This window comes from Dermacentor albipictus, chromosome 2 (genome assembly GCF_038994185.2).
Source record: "Dermacentor albipictus isolate Rhodes 1998 colony chromosome 2, USDA_Dalb.pri_finalv2, whole genome shotgun sequence".
In the NCBI taxonomy this organism is placed as follows: Eukaryota; Metazoa; Arthropoda; class Arachnida; order Ixodida; family Ixodidae; genus Dermacentor; species Dermacentor albipictus.
In genome coordinates this window covers 25,693,009-25,709,066 of record NC_091822.1, presented here as the reverse complement: position 1 = coordinate 25,709,066, position 16,058 = coordinate 25,693,009, and the positions used below count along the sequence as shown (strand labels likewise).

The 16,058-nt window shown below is 49.2% G+C and overlaps 1 protein-coding gene and 1 long non-coding RNA gene across 5 annotated transcripts in view; one reads left to right on the top strand and one right to left on the bottom strand.

The window, feature by feature from the left end:
• LOC135897913 (uncharacterized) overlaps positions 1-16,058 on the top strand; it is a 103,041-nt gene that overhangs the window by 32,540 nt on the left and 54,443 nt on the right. The window lies entirely within an intron of this gene.
• Positions 1-16,058, bottom strand: part of LOC135897911 (uncharacterized) — a 145,078-nt gene that overhangs the window by 78,966 nt on the left and 50,054 nt on the right. For all 3 annotated transcript variants that reach the window (XM_065426603.2, XM_065426604.1, XM_070533530.1), the window contains one exon: positions 1,213-1,398. In XM_065426603.2, coding sequence (XP_065282675.2) covers positions 1,213-1,398 — 186 coding nt within the window. The remainder of the gene's footprint in view (positions 1-1,212; positions 1,399-16,058) is intronic.

Sequence of the window (16,058 nt, the reverse complement as noted above, 5' to 3'; positions counted from 1 at the left end):
AGGGCATTTTTCAAGGAGAAATACACATGGCCTAGCTAATCCTCAGAGGTCGAGTTGTTGAAAGTTGAGATTTTTTTCGAAGGTTTCGAGCCAGGTTTTCGTATTCTCCGACTAAGCTCCATGGAAGGCAGGGAGCTCTGGGTTGTTCAAGCACGATGGGGGATGCTGGCGCTGCCATTGTGGCTGTTGATCTGGTCATGGTCCTCCTGGCCGAATCAGGCAGAAGTCCATTCTCGGGTGGGCAGTCCTTCAGTATGTGGCTAGCTCGCTGGCCTTCGGCGACGCTGGTCGTGTCTTGGCGTTTCGTGCTTGGATCGCGGCTTTGTGGAGGTGTTCCGTACATGAACGTAACTCACTTCCACCAGATGCTGCGTAGTAATGACGGTAAAGAAGACAGCAGTGACTGTGATTAACGAAACTATTGTTTTATTGGGCGAACTTGTGGCCCTCAAAAGCAGGCTACACTCAAAGAACAACCATAGCGGCAAAGCCAACCAGCAATCATCGAAAATCTGATCAGCGGGTCAAGCGCATCGGCTTTTATTCACCACTCATCGAAGGTTCCACAGTAATCGTTGATGCCCGCGTGTCTTGCATAATGTTATACGCCATTCGCGTCGCGCGATGAAATCAGATTAGGCAAAGTTCGGTGACAAGAGACAGCGGATAGGACAATCGATAAGCTTGGCGAAACTTCCGATATTTGCAGGCGCGTTCTGCGCGGTGCGATAACATTTGTTAGGCGGTGAAATGTGGTCACCTGATAGAGATAAACAAGTACACGTGTCAATAAGGTATGCAACCGCTTTTCAGGCTCCTAGGTTTGCTTCATCGCATTTATTGGTATTTATTTTTTCGAAGTACCTTACAGGCCCGTAGGGCATTGTGTAACGGGGGCGCGAAAAATCCCAACAGTGCATACACAACCAGATGAAAAAGAAAAAAGTACAATACATGGTAAATAAAATTTGTGCACATAATAGCAGTAAAGAAGGAGACTAAGCAATTTCGAAATAACGAGAAGAAACATGGTACTATTATAAAGCATACGATAACACAAGAAATGCATGAAACATGAATAAGTATGCAATTCATGAAGCGTTTTATAAGAAATGTTTAAAAAAACATGAATAAACATGAACTGACTCATGAATATGAAACAATATGTTAAGTCAAACACAGCACGATTATCTACAGCCACCGTGTACCCACCTGTGACGCAGTTTTCCTTGTAACTGCAAGTCGCTGATAAGCTTTCGCTGTAGTATGTAACTACTCTCGCTGGCTTTGGCCTCCGGCGTGTTGTTGTTGTAGAGCGCTCGTGTACCGAACACCACGTCCGTGCAGTAGGAGAGGGGCAGATTTTCGGCATGGTAGAACTCGCTCGCGCGCCAATACCTACATAAGAGAAAGTAATATGACAGTCATGGTTGCTTGGAGGGAGAGAACTGTTTGCACGCCCTTTCACGAGGTTTGGGCAGCTGCCTACGTAATTATGTCGTGAAAAAAAAAAAACCTGCCTAAGCCTTCGCAGTAAACATTACGCTGCTTAGCACGAGCGGCACCGTCGCTACTGCCACACACAACGATCATGCCTAAAATTATAGATCAGCAAAAGAGTGTCTGTTCACTGCGTTAGTTTTTGTTGTTTTAGCGTTAAGAGTGTCAAAGTGCAAGAAAGTGTATGTGTTGGAAGCGAGGAAAGCCGATCATATGGTGTATGTGCGTATATATATATATATATATATATATATATATATATATATATATATATATATATATATATTGACACATGCACTCGTTTATTCCTTTTCCTTGCTCCGCATTTCACCTACGAATACATTAAAGCTATCGCTCAAGGCAAGAGGAGACTGGGTGATTTAGAACTCACTCGAATATTATTGCTTGCACTATGTGGACCCTATGTGTTTCCACTGATCACGCTGAATCTTGCGAAATCTCACTGTATACACGACTGGAATAATTTGTATGTTCTATAAGGTATGCGAGCACTAGTGATTATGCTTATTGATTATCACTATGATTATGCTATGATTAGTGATTAGGATCAGTGACTATTCTCGCCGCCTTCAATACACTCAAGTGTCGCTAGGTTCCTGGGCACCAATTGGCCCAGTAAAGAGCTAAAGTCCCTCGAAGTTCTACGAATGTCTCTTTCTGTAGCCCTCCCTTAAATATGACATCTTGTGGATTAGCACCTGCGTTCTGTACGGGACACCCCTTGCAAGCCCAAGCCGTGAAGGCCAGCTTGACCATGAACCAGCGGGCTAGCCGAAAGCTGCAATAATTGCTGCCAGAGCACAGTCCTCTTCTTGTGTAGACCAGAAAAACCATTTCATCACAGTCACAGCGTAGCTCGTCGTACTACAGCACAGGAAGCCACCGACCTTCCGCGGCTCACCGACTGAAGACCAGAAAGCTGGCTGGATAACATCGAAAGGACCGCTACTAATAGTAAGTGCAACTACGAAGTACCAGTGGCACCCACGACGATAATGGAAGGGAAAATAGTCTAGAGGAATTCGAAATCCCAAAGGTAACGCCGGAAGAAGTAAAGAAAGCCTTGGGAGACATGCAAAGGGGGAAGGCAGCTGGGGAGGATCAGGTAACAGCAGATTTGTTGAAGGATGGTGGACAGATTGTTCTAGAGAAACTGGCCACCCTGTATACGCAATGCCTCATGACCTCGAGCGTACCGGAATCTTGGAAGAACGCTAACATAATCCTAATTCATAAGAAAGGAGACGCCAAAGACTTGAAAAATTTTAGACCGATCAGCTTACTGTCCGTTGCCTACAAACTATTCACTAAGGTAATCGCAAATAGAATCAGGAACACCTTAGACTTCTGTCAAGCAAAGGACCAGGCAGGATTCCGTAAAGGCTACTCAACAATAGATCATATTCACACTATCAATCAGCCGATAGAGAAATGTGCGGAATATAACCAACCCTTATATATAGCTTTCATTGATTACGAGAAAGCGTTTGATTCTGTCGAAACCTCAGTAGTCATGGAGGCATTACAGAATCAGGGTGCAGACTAGTCGTATGTAAAAATACTGAAAGATATGCATAGCGGCTCCACAGCCACCGTAGTCATCCATAAAACAAGCAACAAAATCCCAATAAAGAAAGGCGTCAGGCAGCGAGATACGATCTCTCCAATGTTATTCACAGCGTGTTTACAGGAGGTATTCAGAGACCTGGATTGGGAAGAATTGGGGATAAAAGTTAATGGAGAGTACCTTAGTAACTTGCGATTCGCTGATGATATTACCTTGCTTAGTAACTCAGGGGACCAATTGCAATGCATGCTCACTCACCTGGAGAGGCAAAGCAGAAGAGTGGGTCTAAAAATTAATCTGCAGAAAACTAAAGTAATGTTTAATAGTCTCGGAAGAGAACAGCAATTTACAATAGGCAGTGAGGCACTGGAAGTCGTAAGGGAATACACCTACTTGGGGCAGGTAGTGACGGCGGATCCGGATCATGAGAAGGAAATAATCAGGAGAATAAGAATGGGCTGGGGTACGTTTGGCAGGCATTCTCAGATCATGAACAGCAGGTTGCCACTATCCCTGAAGAGAAAAGTATATAATAGCTGTGTCTTACCAGTACTCACCTACGGGGCAGAAACCTGGAGGCTTACGAAAAGAGTTCTACTCAAATTGAGGACGACACAACGAGCTATGGAAAGAAGATTGATAGGTGTAACGTTAAGGGATAAGAAAAGGGCAGATTGGGTCAGGGAACAAACGCGAGTTAATGACATCTTAGTTGAAATCAAGAAAAAGAAATGGGCATGGGCAGGACATGTAATGAGGAGGGAAGATAACCGATGGTCATTAAGGGTTACGAACTGGATGCCAAGGGAAGGGAAGCGTAGCAGGGGGCGGCAGAAAATTAGGTGGGCGGATGAGATTAAGAAGTTTGCAGGGACGGCGTGGCCACAATTAGTACATGACCGGGTTGTTCGAGAAATATGGGAGAGGCCTTTGCCCTGCAGTGGGCGTAACCAGACTGATGATGATGACGAAGGCAATCTGTGCCATGCCTTCTCACCGGAAGGCGCCGCCAAGACCTGGTTTGACAACTGAGAGTCTACTGTGATGACGTGGTACCAGCTTGGTAGTGGCTTCCTGAATACATTCACGAGCGTAGTGCGCAATGAATGGGCTGAAGTTGTGATAGAAGCTTGTGTGCAACTACCAATGACAACACTGCAATTTTCAACGAAGTCTTCCCTGTTCCACTACGCTGAGCCTGACATGCAAGGAGAAAAAGAAGTCTATTTCCTGATGAGGGCCGTGAAGCAAGAGCCTTCTGCGGAATAATTCGCAACCCGCCCAAGACCATCGCAGAACGTTTCGCAGAAGCTACAGCTACTACTGAGTACACTCTAAAATGTGCACAAGACAGAATAACCACCAAATGCTCCAAATAAAGTGTTAAGCTCTAGGCTCCGACGACCTCACAGTGACCATCAGGGTCATTGTTCGCTAAGAAAATTGAAATATGATCCGAACATGGCAGCCTTAAGAGACATCAGCCTGTGACATCATCCGGGAATAGATCCAGAGGTCACAGGGAGGTCGCGATGGGCAACTGCGACCACCGCAGCTCCAGAAGAAAGTGATCACCTGCACCGCCGTCGTCCTTCGTCACACCAGCCCAGCCACCTGTTAGCTCGCGCAACGTACTAAGAGACATATCGAGCACCCCCTAATACTGACCGCTTTACTATAACTTCGGAGAGGCGGGCCAATTCGGCTGCAGATTTCTATAGAGTGACATGGGATTGGAAACGTTCGCCATCAACGTGTCGCATCCATAGCAAAGCGGGCGATGACAGCAAATCGCTGACTACCTCGCAACGATAAACTAGCGCTTTTGCTGACCTTTCCATTCGCCGTCGCCCGATCGTTACATGCATCTGCTGCGCAGGCTGACTCAAACCGCAGTCGGTCCATCAGCCCGTATGCACAAAAACTAAAGGCAGCAACTGATGGAGCTCCGGTTGCTGTTCTTGGAAGTGCCGAAGGTCTTCCACCGCCGCAGCCGACCACGTTGCCAGACTCATCTTGACAATGTAACAACGACACGCCACCATCCGGATGAAGTTCCTTGAGGAAAGATGAAGACGCTTAAAGAAGATATGATGGTGTGACATAAAAATAGCAGGGCAATGCGACGCTTTCGTGAACCAACCCCATGAACCAACTGCATCGCAAGATGACGAACCACCTACCTCAATGTTCTCATCGACGGGCGCAATGTCATTGGCTTAGTTGATACAGGAGCCCGCTACTCAGTCATCACTGGACCCTTCACTCCTAAGTTAACCAAGATAGGGCACGATTGGGAAGGCCTTCGTATCTGTGCATGCGGAGGGCAACTCATAACGTGCATCAGGATCTGCAGGGAAAGAGCCTCAGTTCACAACGGGACTTACCCTGCAACCTTCACAATCCTGCAGAAATGCTTACGAGACGTATTTCTCTGCATGAACTTCATTAACCAACAGTCGTGTTTCTTTAAGTCTACTTGAAGATGAAGTCAGTTTCCGGCCACTCGCTGGAGTCGTCATTTCCGTTGGCGCCGAAACACTTGCCGACGAAGCTGCCGACGGTTACCAGCATCTGCTCTTCAACCGTGAAATTTGTTTGAAGGGGGAAATCGTTACATTACATGCAGCGAAATAAAAGGTGCTGTTGTCGAACTTCAGGCAGAAGTACAAGCACCTTAACGAGGGAATCACAATCGCATATATGTAGAAAATTTTTGGAGGTAGCAATGCGTCTGGGCTCTCGAATTTCAACGCATTTACCTCGATTGCAACAGTTACCGAACCAATACTCCACATCAATCTAAACCCTCTCATTCCTCCACAGCAACAGATCAAAAGTCTTCGCCTATGATACAAGGAGTGATTATCGTCCTCACGAAAAATTCGACAAACGCCAATTTCCAAACCTCATTTAATAACCGAAGATTGCGTTAGGCCTCTTCGTCACTTCGTCATGGCCCGTACCACGTTTCAAGGCGAGAAGTGGGAGCCATATAGCAACTATTGGAAGAAAAGCTGCATGGCGAGCTTCTCCAGCCGTTTAACAGCCTGTCAATGCTTCTTGTGCCGTTAGTGAAGACGAAGGATGGAAGCTTGCGCCTTCGCGTCAATTATCGCCGCCTCAGCAAAATCACTAAAAAGGACATATACCTCCTTTCATGGTTTTGACACGGTGCGTTATACTGATGATGGAAGTTGACGAGAATGATTGACAGAAGGCAGCCTTCATCATGCGCGATGACCATTATGAGTTCAACATCATGCCATTGAGTATGCGCTGGGCTCACACTACATCCCAGCGCGTAATGGACGCTGTTTTGACTGCCTTGAAATGGCAGAGCTGTCTCGTCTGCATGAATGATGTCGTCACCCTTGGCGTAGATTTTCACGATCACTTCATGCTGATTCGAACATTACTGCAGTCAAGCAAGTCAAGTGGAGTCACTCTGAAGTCAGAAAATCACCGCTTCATGTACGAAGGACTCCTGTTTCTGGGCCACCCCATCAAGGAGTTTGGAGTGCAGCCGAACGAGTAGAATACAGCTGGTATTTCAAAGTTCCCTAGCCCGTCTACAAGAACGCCATGTGCAGATTCCTGCGTCTGTGCGGCTGCAGCAAGCACTTTGTCAAGGAATTATCTCGCATCGCCGCGCCTCTGGCTGTTCTAGGTCAGACTTAGAGCTCCCATAAGAAAGGCCACAGATCGAAGAATATCAACAGCACAAACGACGCTTGTAGTCGGCACCGGTACTTGCGCACTATGAAGATGGTGCCGATACAGAAATCCACAGCAATGCGAGCACAGTCGCCATTGGCGCTGTCCTGGTACAGAGGAAAGGAGGACCTGAAATGTATGGTCATCATCTGGGCTACCATGATATTTCGGCCTTACCTGTTGTGCACGTCCTTCAAGGTCGCAAGCGACCACCACTCATTGTGTCGGCAGGCTAAATTAAAGCGAATTCGACAACACCGTACTCTACAACGCCGGACAGAAGCACTATGATGCCGAATTCCTGATGCGCGCCCCCAATTATAAGCCACCATAAGACGAATAAAAAAATTAAACTAAGGGATTTTACGTGCCAAAACTGCGATCTGATTGTTAAGCACGAAGACGAATCAGACGACACCTTCCAGTGTACAATAAGTGCAGATGGCATTGCCGAACAGCAACGATTAGGTGCCGATATCAGAAGCCTTGTCAATTACTTGGAAGGCAAGACCGTTATACTGTCTAAGCTTTTCGGGCTTTTCGGTGTGAACTGTCCTTATTTCCCTTCCTATGCGGCGTCCTCTTGAAGAAGAACATCTCGCTAGTCAGTACCAACAGCCTTCTTGTTGTGACTACAATTCTTGGCCCAGAGATATCCCATGCTCTTCATGACAATCCGACTGCTGGGCATCATGGATCGCCGCGTACATTTACGAGGTCTCTAGAAAAATATGCCTCATCTTACTGCCGATGTCACCCACCCATGATGTTACAACACTCTAGGACTGTAAACGATTCAAGGCACCACTTGCAAGGCCCTGGAAATCGCTGTCACTAATCGAGCCCCTTTGCGGACCGTTCGATGAGGTCGAGATGAACTTGGAGATTTTCTTATGTCAACATCAAGATATATGTTGGTTGTCGCGGTCGCTAACTACCTTGCTCGCTGAGCAGAAATAAAAGTCTTATCTAGAGGTATTGCGGCTGATGGGGCTAAATTCTTTGTCCAAAGCACCCTGCTGGGACCTTTCACCCAAGAAATCCTCACCATCGATAGAAGAACGGATTTTGCAGCGGAGCTTACGCAAGCTATTCTGCAGCAATGCAGACAAATCATTGAAGCACAATCGTCTATTACCTGCACACGAGTAGCATTATGGGATGCCTAAAAAATTCGCGGTTTCACCTGAAAGGCGAAGCATCGATTGCGAGCAAATTAGTAGACAGCTATATGAAGTAAGTATACTAGTTTTATTGGCCGTATGAACTTGTAAACATTCAATTACTAAATCAACAAGCAAAGTGTCGTGGGCGCACAGGCAAACATGAACACATCTCACTCGATGACCACAGAAATCCACTGTCAAAATGCTGGTGTGAGGAAGCGTGGCAGCAGCAGCGAGCGAATAGACCGTCGTGCTCCCTCTAGCCTCAACGAGAACGAAGCGTCGAAAACACAGCGCATACGAAGCTACTAGCACTCGGCGCGCTTTGTCAACTTCGCAGATCGTTTTGAAGATTAGACCCGCGCGACCACGCATTTTATCCACATCAGAGATCACTTTCAAAACAAGGCAACCGTGCGGCCGCGTCGTATGCCGCATCCATTGGAGTAGAACGCCATGCAAAAACGGGTGCTTCTTTCTCGTTTTCCTCCCTTGCGCGTGCGAGAATGAGCGCATTCAGCGAGGATCGTCTGGAGACCCCCGCAAGGTTTACTCCACATACAGCATATGGCGTACGGCAAGCATCTTATCATGCTGGGACTTTATACGGAACATGACAGTGAAGGCAGACATGCGCCTGGAGGGTCCATATAATTGCACTCGCAATAACAAGCCTCTTGCCAACATGCTGCCAATATGCCTCGACGCAGAGCGCAAACCGTGGGATGCCGTATTGAGTACGTACCTTACGCTTATATCATGGTGGCGCTAGAAACACCGCCCATGACGCAGTTCAAGCTGGTTTGCGGAATGTAACCGACGAAGACTGTCAATGACATGCGCCCGCACCTGAATTACGAAAACAACATCGACCTCATGACCATTCTCCAGTGCACTGAAGCCCGACAGCTTGCCCGCATGCACATCACGAATCAGCAAAGCGCGGAGAGGGCACATTGAAAACTAAGTCGACGCTGAGTATAATACCAGCTTGGCGGCATTGTTTTGTTTAGACCCAAATACACCGATGTGGGCTATTTGAAAAGCTGTTTTCACATTATTTCGGACCGTCGTCAGAGAGAACATTATGCAATCACACCGTCGACGCGCGCCTAATGAAGTCGTCCACGAGGTGTGTCTCAAGTCATCTCAAGTTTCAAGTCATAAAGTACTTGGTACTTTATTTGTTGTTTAGTAGTTTTTGTTTGCTACCGCTCATTTTGATTTTTGAATCTTTTGTTATACGCAGCACCGTGACGATGTTCTTCAGGAGGATGGCACAGACACGAGTTACTGTTCATTCCCTTTTCGGCGAACGCATTTCACTTACTAACAACCCAAAGTTATCACTCAGTGCATGACGCGCCTGCATGATTTGGAAATTACTCGAATGTTATCGTTGATTGTATCTACTTCCGATCTTCTCGCCTAAACCTGTGTAAAGCGAATACTATTGTAGGTGCTGCAAAGTATGCGAAAACCTTCGTGGGACCTTCTGCGATTCATGTATAAAACTCGATGTGCTTGAAGTGCAGATCGGATTACGGCGACCGAAGACTGATATATATATATATATATATATATATATATATATATATATATATATATATATATATATATATATATATATATATATTGTCACGGCTCACTGGAGACAAGAAAGGAGAGCGGTATTTATTCGAGAGAGTTAGGGCAAGCGCTCAGTCCAGGCTTCTTCTTCTCTAGCGCCTCGCTTGCACCGACGAGGTCGTCGTCTTTTTCGTCAACGTGGTTGGGCGCTGATGGCGTCGCGGCATTTGCCCTCCTCCAGAAAGAGCATCGTCCCGATGCTCGGCGGGTAGCATCTGGTGTCCAGCAAACCAGAGCGTGCCCATGTCATTCAGAAAAATACGGTTTCATTCGCACCACGTGCACAGTCTCAGGCAGGTCCTGACGGCGCCTCGAGCAGGATGGGCTGTCAGGAACGACTTCATAGTTGACGTCGCTAAGGCGTCGTAAAACCTTGTACGGTCCGAAGTATCGTCGCAGAAGTTTCTCCGCGAGGCCTCGGCGGCGTACTGGAGCCCAAACCCACACTCTTTGCCCGGGCTGGTAGACGACGCATCGATGGTGTTCATTGTAACGTCGGGCATCACGGTCTTGCTGGCTAGCTATGCGAACGCGCGCGAGCTGTCTTGCTTCTTCAGCGCGCTCTGTAAAATCTGCGGCGTCAGTCTCGGAATCACTGAAGTCATGAGGAAGCATAGCATCCAGCATTGTAGTCACTTCTCGACCGTGGAGGAGACTGAATGGCGTCATTCTTGTTGTTTCTTGCCGAGCCGTATTATAAGCAAACGTTACGTAGGGTAATATTTGGTCCCAGTTCTTGTGTTCCACATCGACATACATGCACAGCATGTCTGCGAGAGTCTTATTGAGGCGCTCCGTAAGTCCATTGCTTTGCGGGTGATAGGCTGTCGTCCTTCTGTGTGCCGTGCCACTGAGGGTGAGTACAGTTCGCAAAAGTTCAGCCGTGAACGCGGTTCCCCTGTCGGTTACGATGACCGCTGGAGCACCGTGCCTCAGGACGACGTTTTCGATGAAGAACTGTGCGGCCTCGGCTGCTGTGCTGCTAGGAAGTGCCTTGGTTTCCGCATATCGCGTAAGGTAATCTGTCGCGACTATGATCCACTTATTTCCGGCAGCAGATATTGGGAATGGGCCCAAAAGGTCTATCCCAATTTGTGCAAACGGTGTTGCAGGCACTGGAACGGGATGTAATAGTCCGGCAGGTTTCGTAGGTGGCACTTTTCGCCGCTGACAGTCAAGGCACGTTCGAACGTAGTGCTTCACCTGTGCTGCGAGCCGTGGCCAGTAATACTTCTTTTTGATCCGTGCTAATGTTCTTGTGTAGCCTAAGTGACCTGAGGTAGCTTCGTCGTGACAGGCCTGCAAAATTTCATTGCGGAGTGTTTTAGGGACGACTAGTAGATATTTCTTCCCTGTTGAAGAGAAGTTCCTCCTAAAAAGAACACTGTTGCGTAGGCAGAATGATGACAGGTGCCTCGAGAACAATCTGGGCTTGTTTTTGGTGCGGCCTTCTAAGAAATCAATTAGTGACGCGAGCTCCTGGTCCTCTTGCTGTTGTTGAGAGATGGTGGCCGCATCAACAACTCCCAAAAAGCCAGTGGATTCGTCATCATCTCCGCCTGACGACTCGATCGGCGATCTGGAAAGGCAATCAGCGTCTAAGTGCTGCCTTCCCGATTTATAGACCACCGTCATGTCGTACTCTTGAAGCCGTAGGCTCCAGCGTGCCAAACGTGCAGAGGGATCTTTCATGTTGGTCAACCAACAGAGAGAATGGTGGTCACTTATAACTTGAAATGGGCGGCCGTATATGTACGGACGGAACTTGGTAACTGCCCATACTACAGCCAAGCATTCCTTCTCTGTGGTGGAGTAGTTCGACTCGGCACGTGACAATGTTCTACTCGCGTAAGCGATGACTCGCTCAGCGCCGTCTTGCCGTTGAACAAGGACGGCGCCTAAACCTGCGTTGCTGGCATCGGTGTGGATCATTGTCGGCGCATCCACGTCAAAGTGGGCAAGAACAGGCGGAGTTTGTAGACGGTGCCGCAACTCGTTAAATGCCGCCTCCTGCTCCTCGCCCCACACAAACGTGACATCATCTCTGGTTAAGCAGGTAAGCGGTGAGGCGATGCGTGCAAAACCCGCAATAAATCGCCGGTAATATGCGCATAGGCCCAGGAAGCGTCTGACTGCCTTTTTGTCTGTAGGCCTTGAAAACTTTGCGACGGCTGCGATTTTCTCAGGATCAGGTCTGACACCTGTGTGACTTACTACGTGGCCCAAAAACTGTAGTTCTTCATATCCAAAGTGGCACTTTTCAGGTTTTAAGGTAAGCCCAGCGGACCGTATGGCTTGAAGAACCGACCGTAGCCGTCTGAGATGTTCATCAAATGTGGCAGAATAAACAATGACATCATCTAGGTAGACTAAGCAAGTTTTCCACTTAAGGTCTGAGAGTACAGTATCCATTAGTCTTTGGAACGTGGCTGGGGCGGAACACAAACCAAAAGGGAGAACTTTGAATTCATAGAGCCCATCAGGCGTTACAAATGCAGTCTTTTCGCGATCACGCTCATCGACCTCTATTTGCCAGTATCCACTTTTTAGGTCCATCGATGAGAAGTACCGTGCATGCCATAGCCTGTCGAGGGAATCGTCGATGCGTGGTAAGGGATACACATCTTTTTTTGTAATCCGATTGAGCTTGCGATAATCGATACAAAACCGCAGGCTACCATCCTTCTTCTTAACGAGTACCACGGGCGATGCCCAAGGGCTTTTTGACGGCTGGATGACATCATCTTCTAGCATTTTCTTGACTTGCTGCTGTATTGCTTCACGCTCTTTCTCAGCCACGCGATACGGATGCTGTCGGATGGGTATTGCTGTTTCCTCCGTAATGATGCGGTGTTTCGTCAGTGGTGTTTGACGCACTCGGGACGTTGTAGAGAAGCAGTCCTTAAAATCGTCAAGCAGTTCCCTGAGACTTTGTTTCTCTTGCGGCGCTAAACCTGGGTCAACGTCGACGACGGGTGCATGTGGCATCGTATCGGTGGTGGATTCTTCTTTTACAGCAAAGCAGTATTGAACGTGGTCAATTTCATCAAAGTATGCCACAGCGGTGCCTTTACTGATGTGCCGGCGTTCATTGGTAAAATTTGTCAGAAGTATCTCTGTGCGACCACCGATTAGGCTGACAATACCGCGAGCGATGGCAACACCTTGATGGAACAGAAGCGCAGTTAGTTGTTCGGCTACGCCGTCCTTGTCAAACTGTTCTCCGCAACTGACGGAGACAAGACTGCATGATAGTGGTGGTATGCAGACGTGGTCGTCGGCGACACGTAACGATGTACGTTGGCGCTCTTCGTCGTGGCTCGTCTCTGTACTAGTTGACAAGGTTATCTCGCCATCCCGTATGTTTACGACGGCACCGTACTCCCTCAAGAAGTCCATTCCAAGTATGAGTGATCTGCAGCACTCTTTTAAGATCATAAAAGTGGCGACAAAAGCTGTGTTTCCTATCTGGAGTCGTGCAGTACATTTTCCTGTAGGTGTCATTATCTGGCCCCCGGCATTTCGAATATAAGGGCCCGTCCATTGCATTTTGACTTTCTTAAGCCGGTCTGCCAACTGCTCACTCATTATCGAAAAGTCTGCGCCAGTGTCAACTAAGGCTGTCACGTCGTGCCCATCAATCGTTAAAAGTAGGTCGGAACTCACAAATTCGTCGGCGTTCCGATTCTCCGGGCTGCTCTGCTCGTTTCTCTGTAATGTTGGGGGACTTTCGGCGGTTCGACGACTTGCAACCTTCCCCCCGGAGGTCGCCGATTTCAGTTTCCCCGCCGTGGGCTTGGAGAGCGGCCTCTTACCACGTCGGCGAAACTGCGACGGTTCGGCGAAGAATAACGCAACGGAGACGGCGAGCGCGACCGGAGATTAGCTGAGCTGCCTTGTTCCCGACTGACACTGTCGTCGAAGCGTCGATGTCTCTCAGGAAACTGTCGTGGAGTGGCAGGTGGCATTTCCTGGATGCCACCCTGGCGATGAGGGCAAAAACGATAAATGTGCCCTGGTTCGCCACATTGAAAACACAATGGTCGGCGATCAGCAGTGCGCCATACATCGGTCCTGCGAAGCTGGGGTCGCCTGAAATGCTCCCTCTGTATCCAGGCAGCAATAGGTGGCCGCTGGTGGTACTGCTGTACTGGCCCAGTAGAAAGAGGGCGTCGAACAGCGTCCGCGTAGCTGTATGCGCGCGGCTCTAAGCGTGGCTCGGGACACGGTTGAGGGAGTGGCTCAGGTGATGCAAATGCTTGCCGGATTTCCTGGCGGACAACTTCAGCGACCGAAGCAACAGTGAACTCCTTCGGTGTCGCAGTTTGCTTCGCAATCTCCTCGCGCACAATGTCTCTTATTAGTTCACGTAGCGAGGTCTCGTCTGTCGCTGTCAATACTGCGGCTCCTGCAGGCGCATCGTTAGTCAGGCGTTCGTATTGCCGGCAACGCTGCTGCAGCGCCCGCTCGATTGCTGTGGCTTCCTTAATGAACTCTTCTACAGTTGTAGGCGGGTTACGCACGAGACCAGCGAATAGCTGTTCTTTGACGCCGCGCATGAGATGGCTCAGCTTCTTTGAATCAGGCATGTTGGGATCCGCGCGGCGAAACAAACGAGACATGTCCTCGGCAAACATCGAAACACTTTCGTTTGGCTTCTGAATGCGCAACTCGAGAAGGCGTTGTGCATTATCTCGGCGATCAGTGCTTCCGAAGGTGTCAAGTAGCCGACGGCAAAATTCGTCCCACGTTGTCAAATGTGCCTCGCGGTTTTGGAACCACGTCCTTGCGCTACCTTCAAGAGCGAAGTACACATTGGAAAGCTTCTGGTCCGGACGCCACTGATTGACCTTAGCTACGCGTTCGTACTGGTCCAGCCAGTCTTCGGCGTCTTCATACGTGTCACCGTGGAAGCTAGTGGGGACTAGATTGTTTTGAACAGTTACCTGTGTTGGACTTGCAAGCGCCATTTCCTGAGTCGGTGAGGTCGCTGACAACGTTCCTTGGAAGAGGCCGAATTCCGGGCACAGACCTTGCAGGCGGCGGCTTGCGCGGTGCACAGGTGTCTCGACGCGTGGATGATGTCTTGAGGGGCTGGATGCAGGGCTACTCGCAGGAGTCGTCCCTATCATTAGGTGATGATGCGATACCCAGCACCTCCACCAGTGTCACGGCTCACTGGAGACAAGAAAGGAGAGCGGTATTTATTCGAGAGAGTTAGGGCAAGCGCTCAGTCCAGGCTTCTTCTTCTCTAGCGCCTCGCTTGCACCGACGAGGTCGTCGTCTTTTTCGTCAACGTGGTTGGGCGCTGATGGCGTCGCGGCAATATATATATATATATATATATATATATATATATATTCTGCAGGTGTTCATTAGGCAGAGCTCGGAGCAGCGCAACGTCGACGGGCAGGGCAGTCACAGCTTCCAAGCACGAGAGCCGATGCTGTGCAGGAGCGCTCGGGCCACTACCATTTAGAACCAGTAGCGCTGCACCCACTAGCGTCTTTCTTCGCTACAATCACCCCCCCCAGGAGCGAGAAGGGAGCCGTCTAGCAACATAACAGCTCGTCACGATGAGCGGGTCGCAGTAAGGCTTTAAGCGGTCGACATGAACAATGTCTCGTCCACGGCGGCGCATGCCTGAAGATGGCTCAACTGGTTCTATGACGTAGTTCACAGGAGATGCGCGTTCGATAACATGATAAGGGCCTTCATACTTAGGGACCAGTTTTGATGAGAGGCCAGGGGCAGTTAAAGGAACTGAGAGCCACACGAGCGCTCCCGGATCGAAGGTGACCGTGGCAGTGGCGTCACCGCGAGTGCTCCTCTGGCGCTCTTGATCAGCGGGAGTAAAGGCCCGTGCGAGGTCGCGGCACTCTTCTGCATGTCTGACCGTGGCAGAAATAGGCACGCACTCGGATGCATCCGGCCGGTACGGGAGAATGGTGTCAATGGTGTGCGAAGGGTGTCGACCATACAGCAAGAAATAGGGTGAAAATCCAGTGGTGCTCTGCGTAGCGGTATTATACGCATAGGTGACGAATGGCAGAACGGCGTCCCAGTTCGTGTGGTCGGAGGCAACGTACATTGAAAGCATGTCGCCGAGCGTACGGTTGAAGCGTTCTGTGAGGCCATTCGTTCGAGGGTGGTACGCCGTAGTCGCACGATGAACAACGTGGCACTCTTCAACTCGCTTCAACTACTTCCGACAGGAAGACACGTCCGCTATCGCTGAGCAGTTCTTGAGGTGGACCATGCCGCAGGATGAATCGGCGATGCAGGAATGATGCAACGTCGTGCGCTGTAGCTTCTGGGAGAGCGGCGGTTTCAGCGCATCGTGTAAGGTGATCTACTGCCACAATGGCCCAGCGGTTACCAGACGACGTCAGGGGATGTCACCCGTACAAATCGATGCCAACGTGCCCGAATGGCCGGGTAGGGCAGGGTAGAGGCTG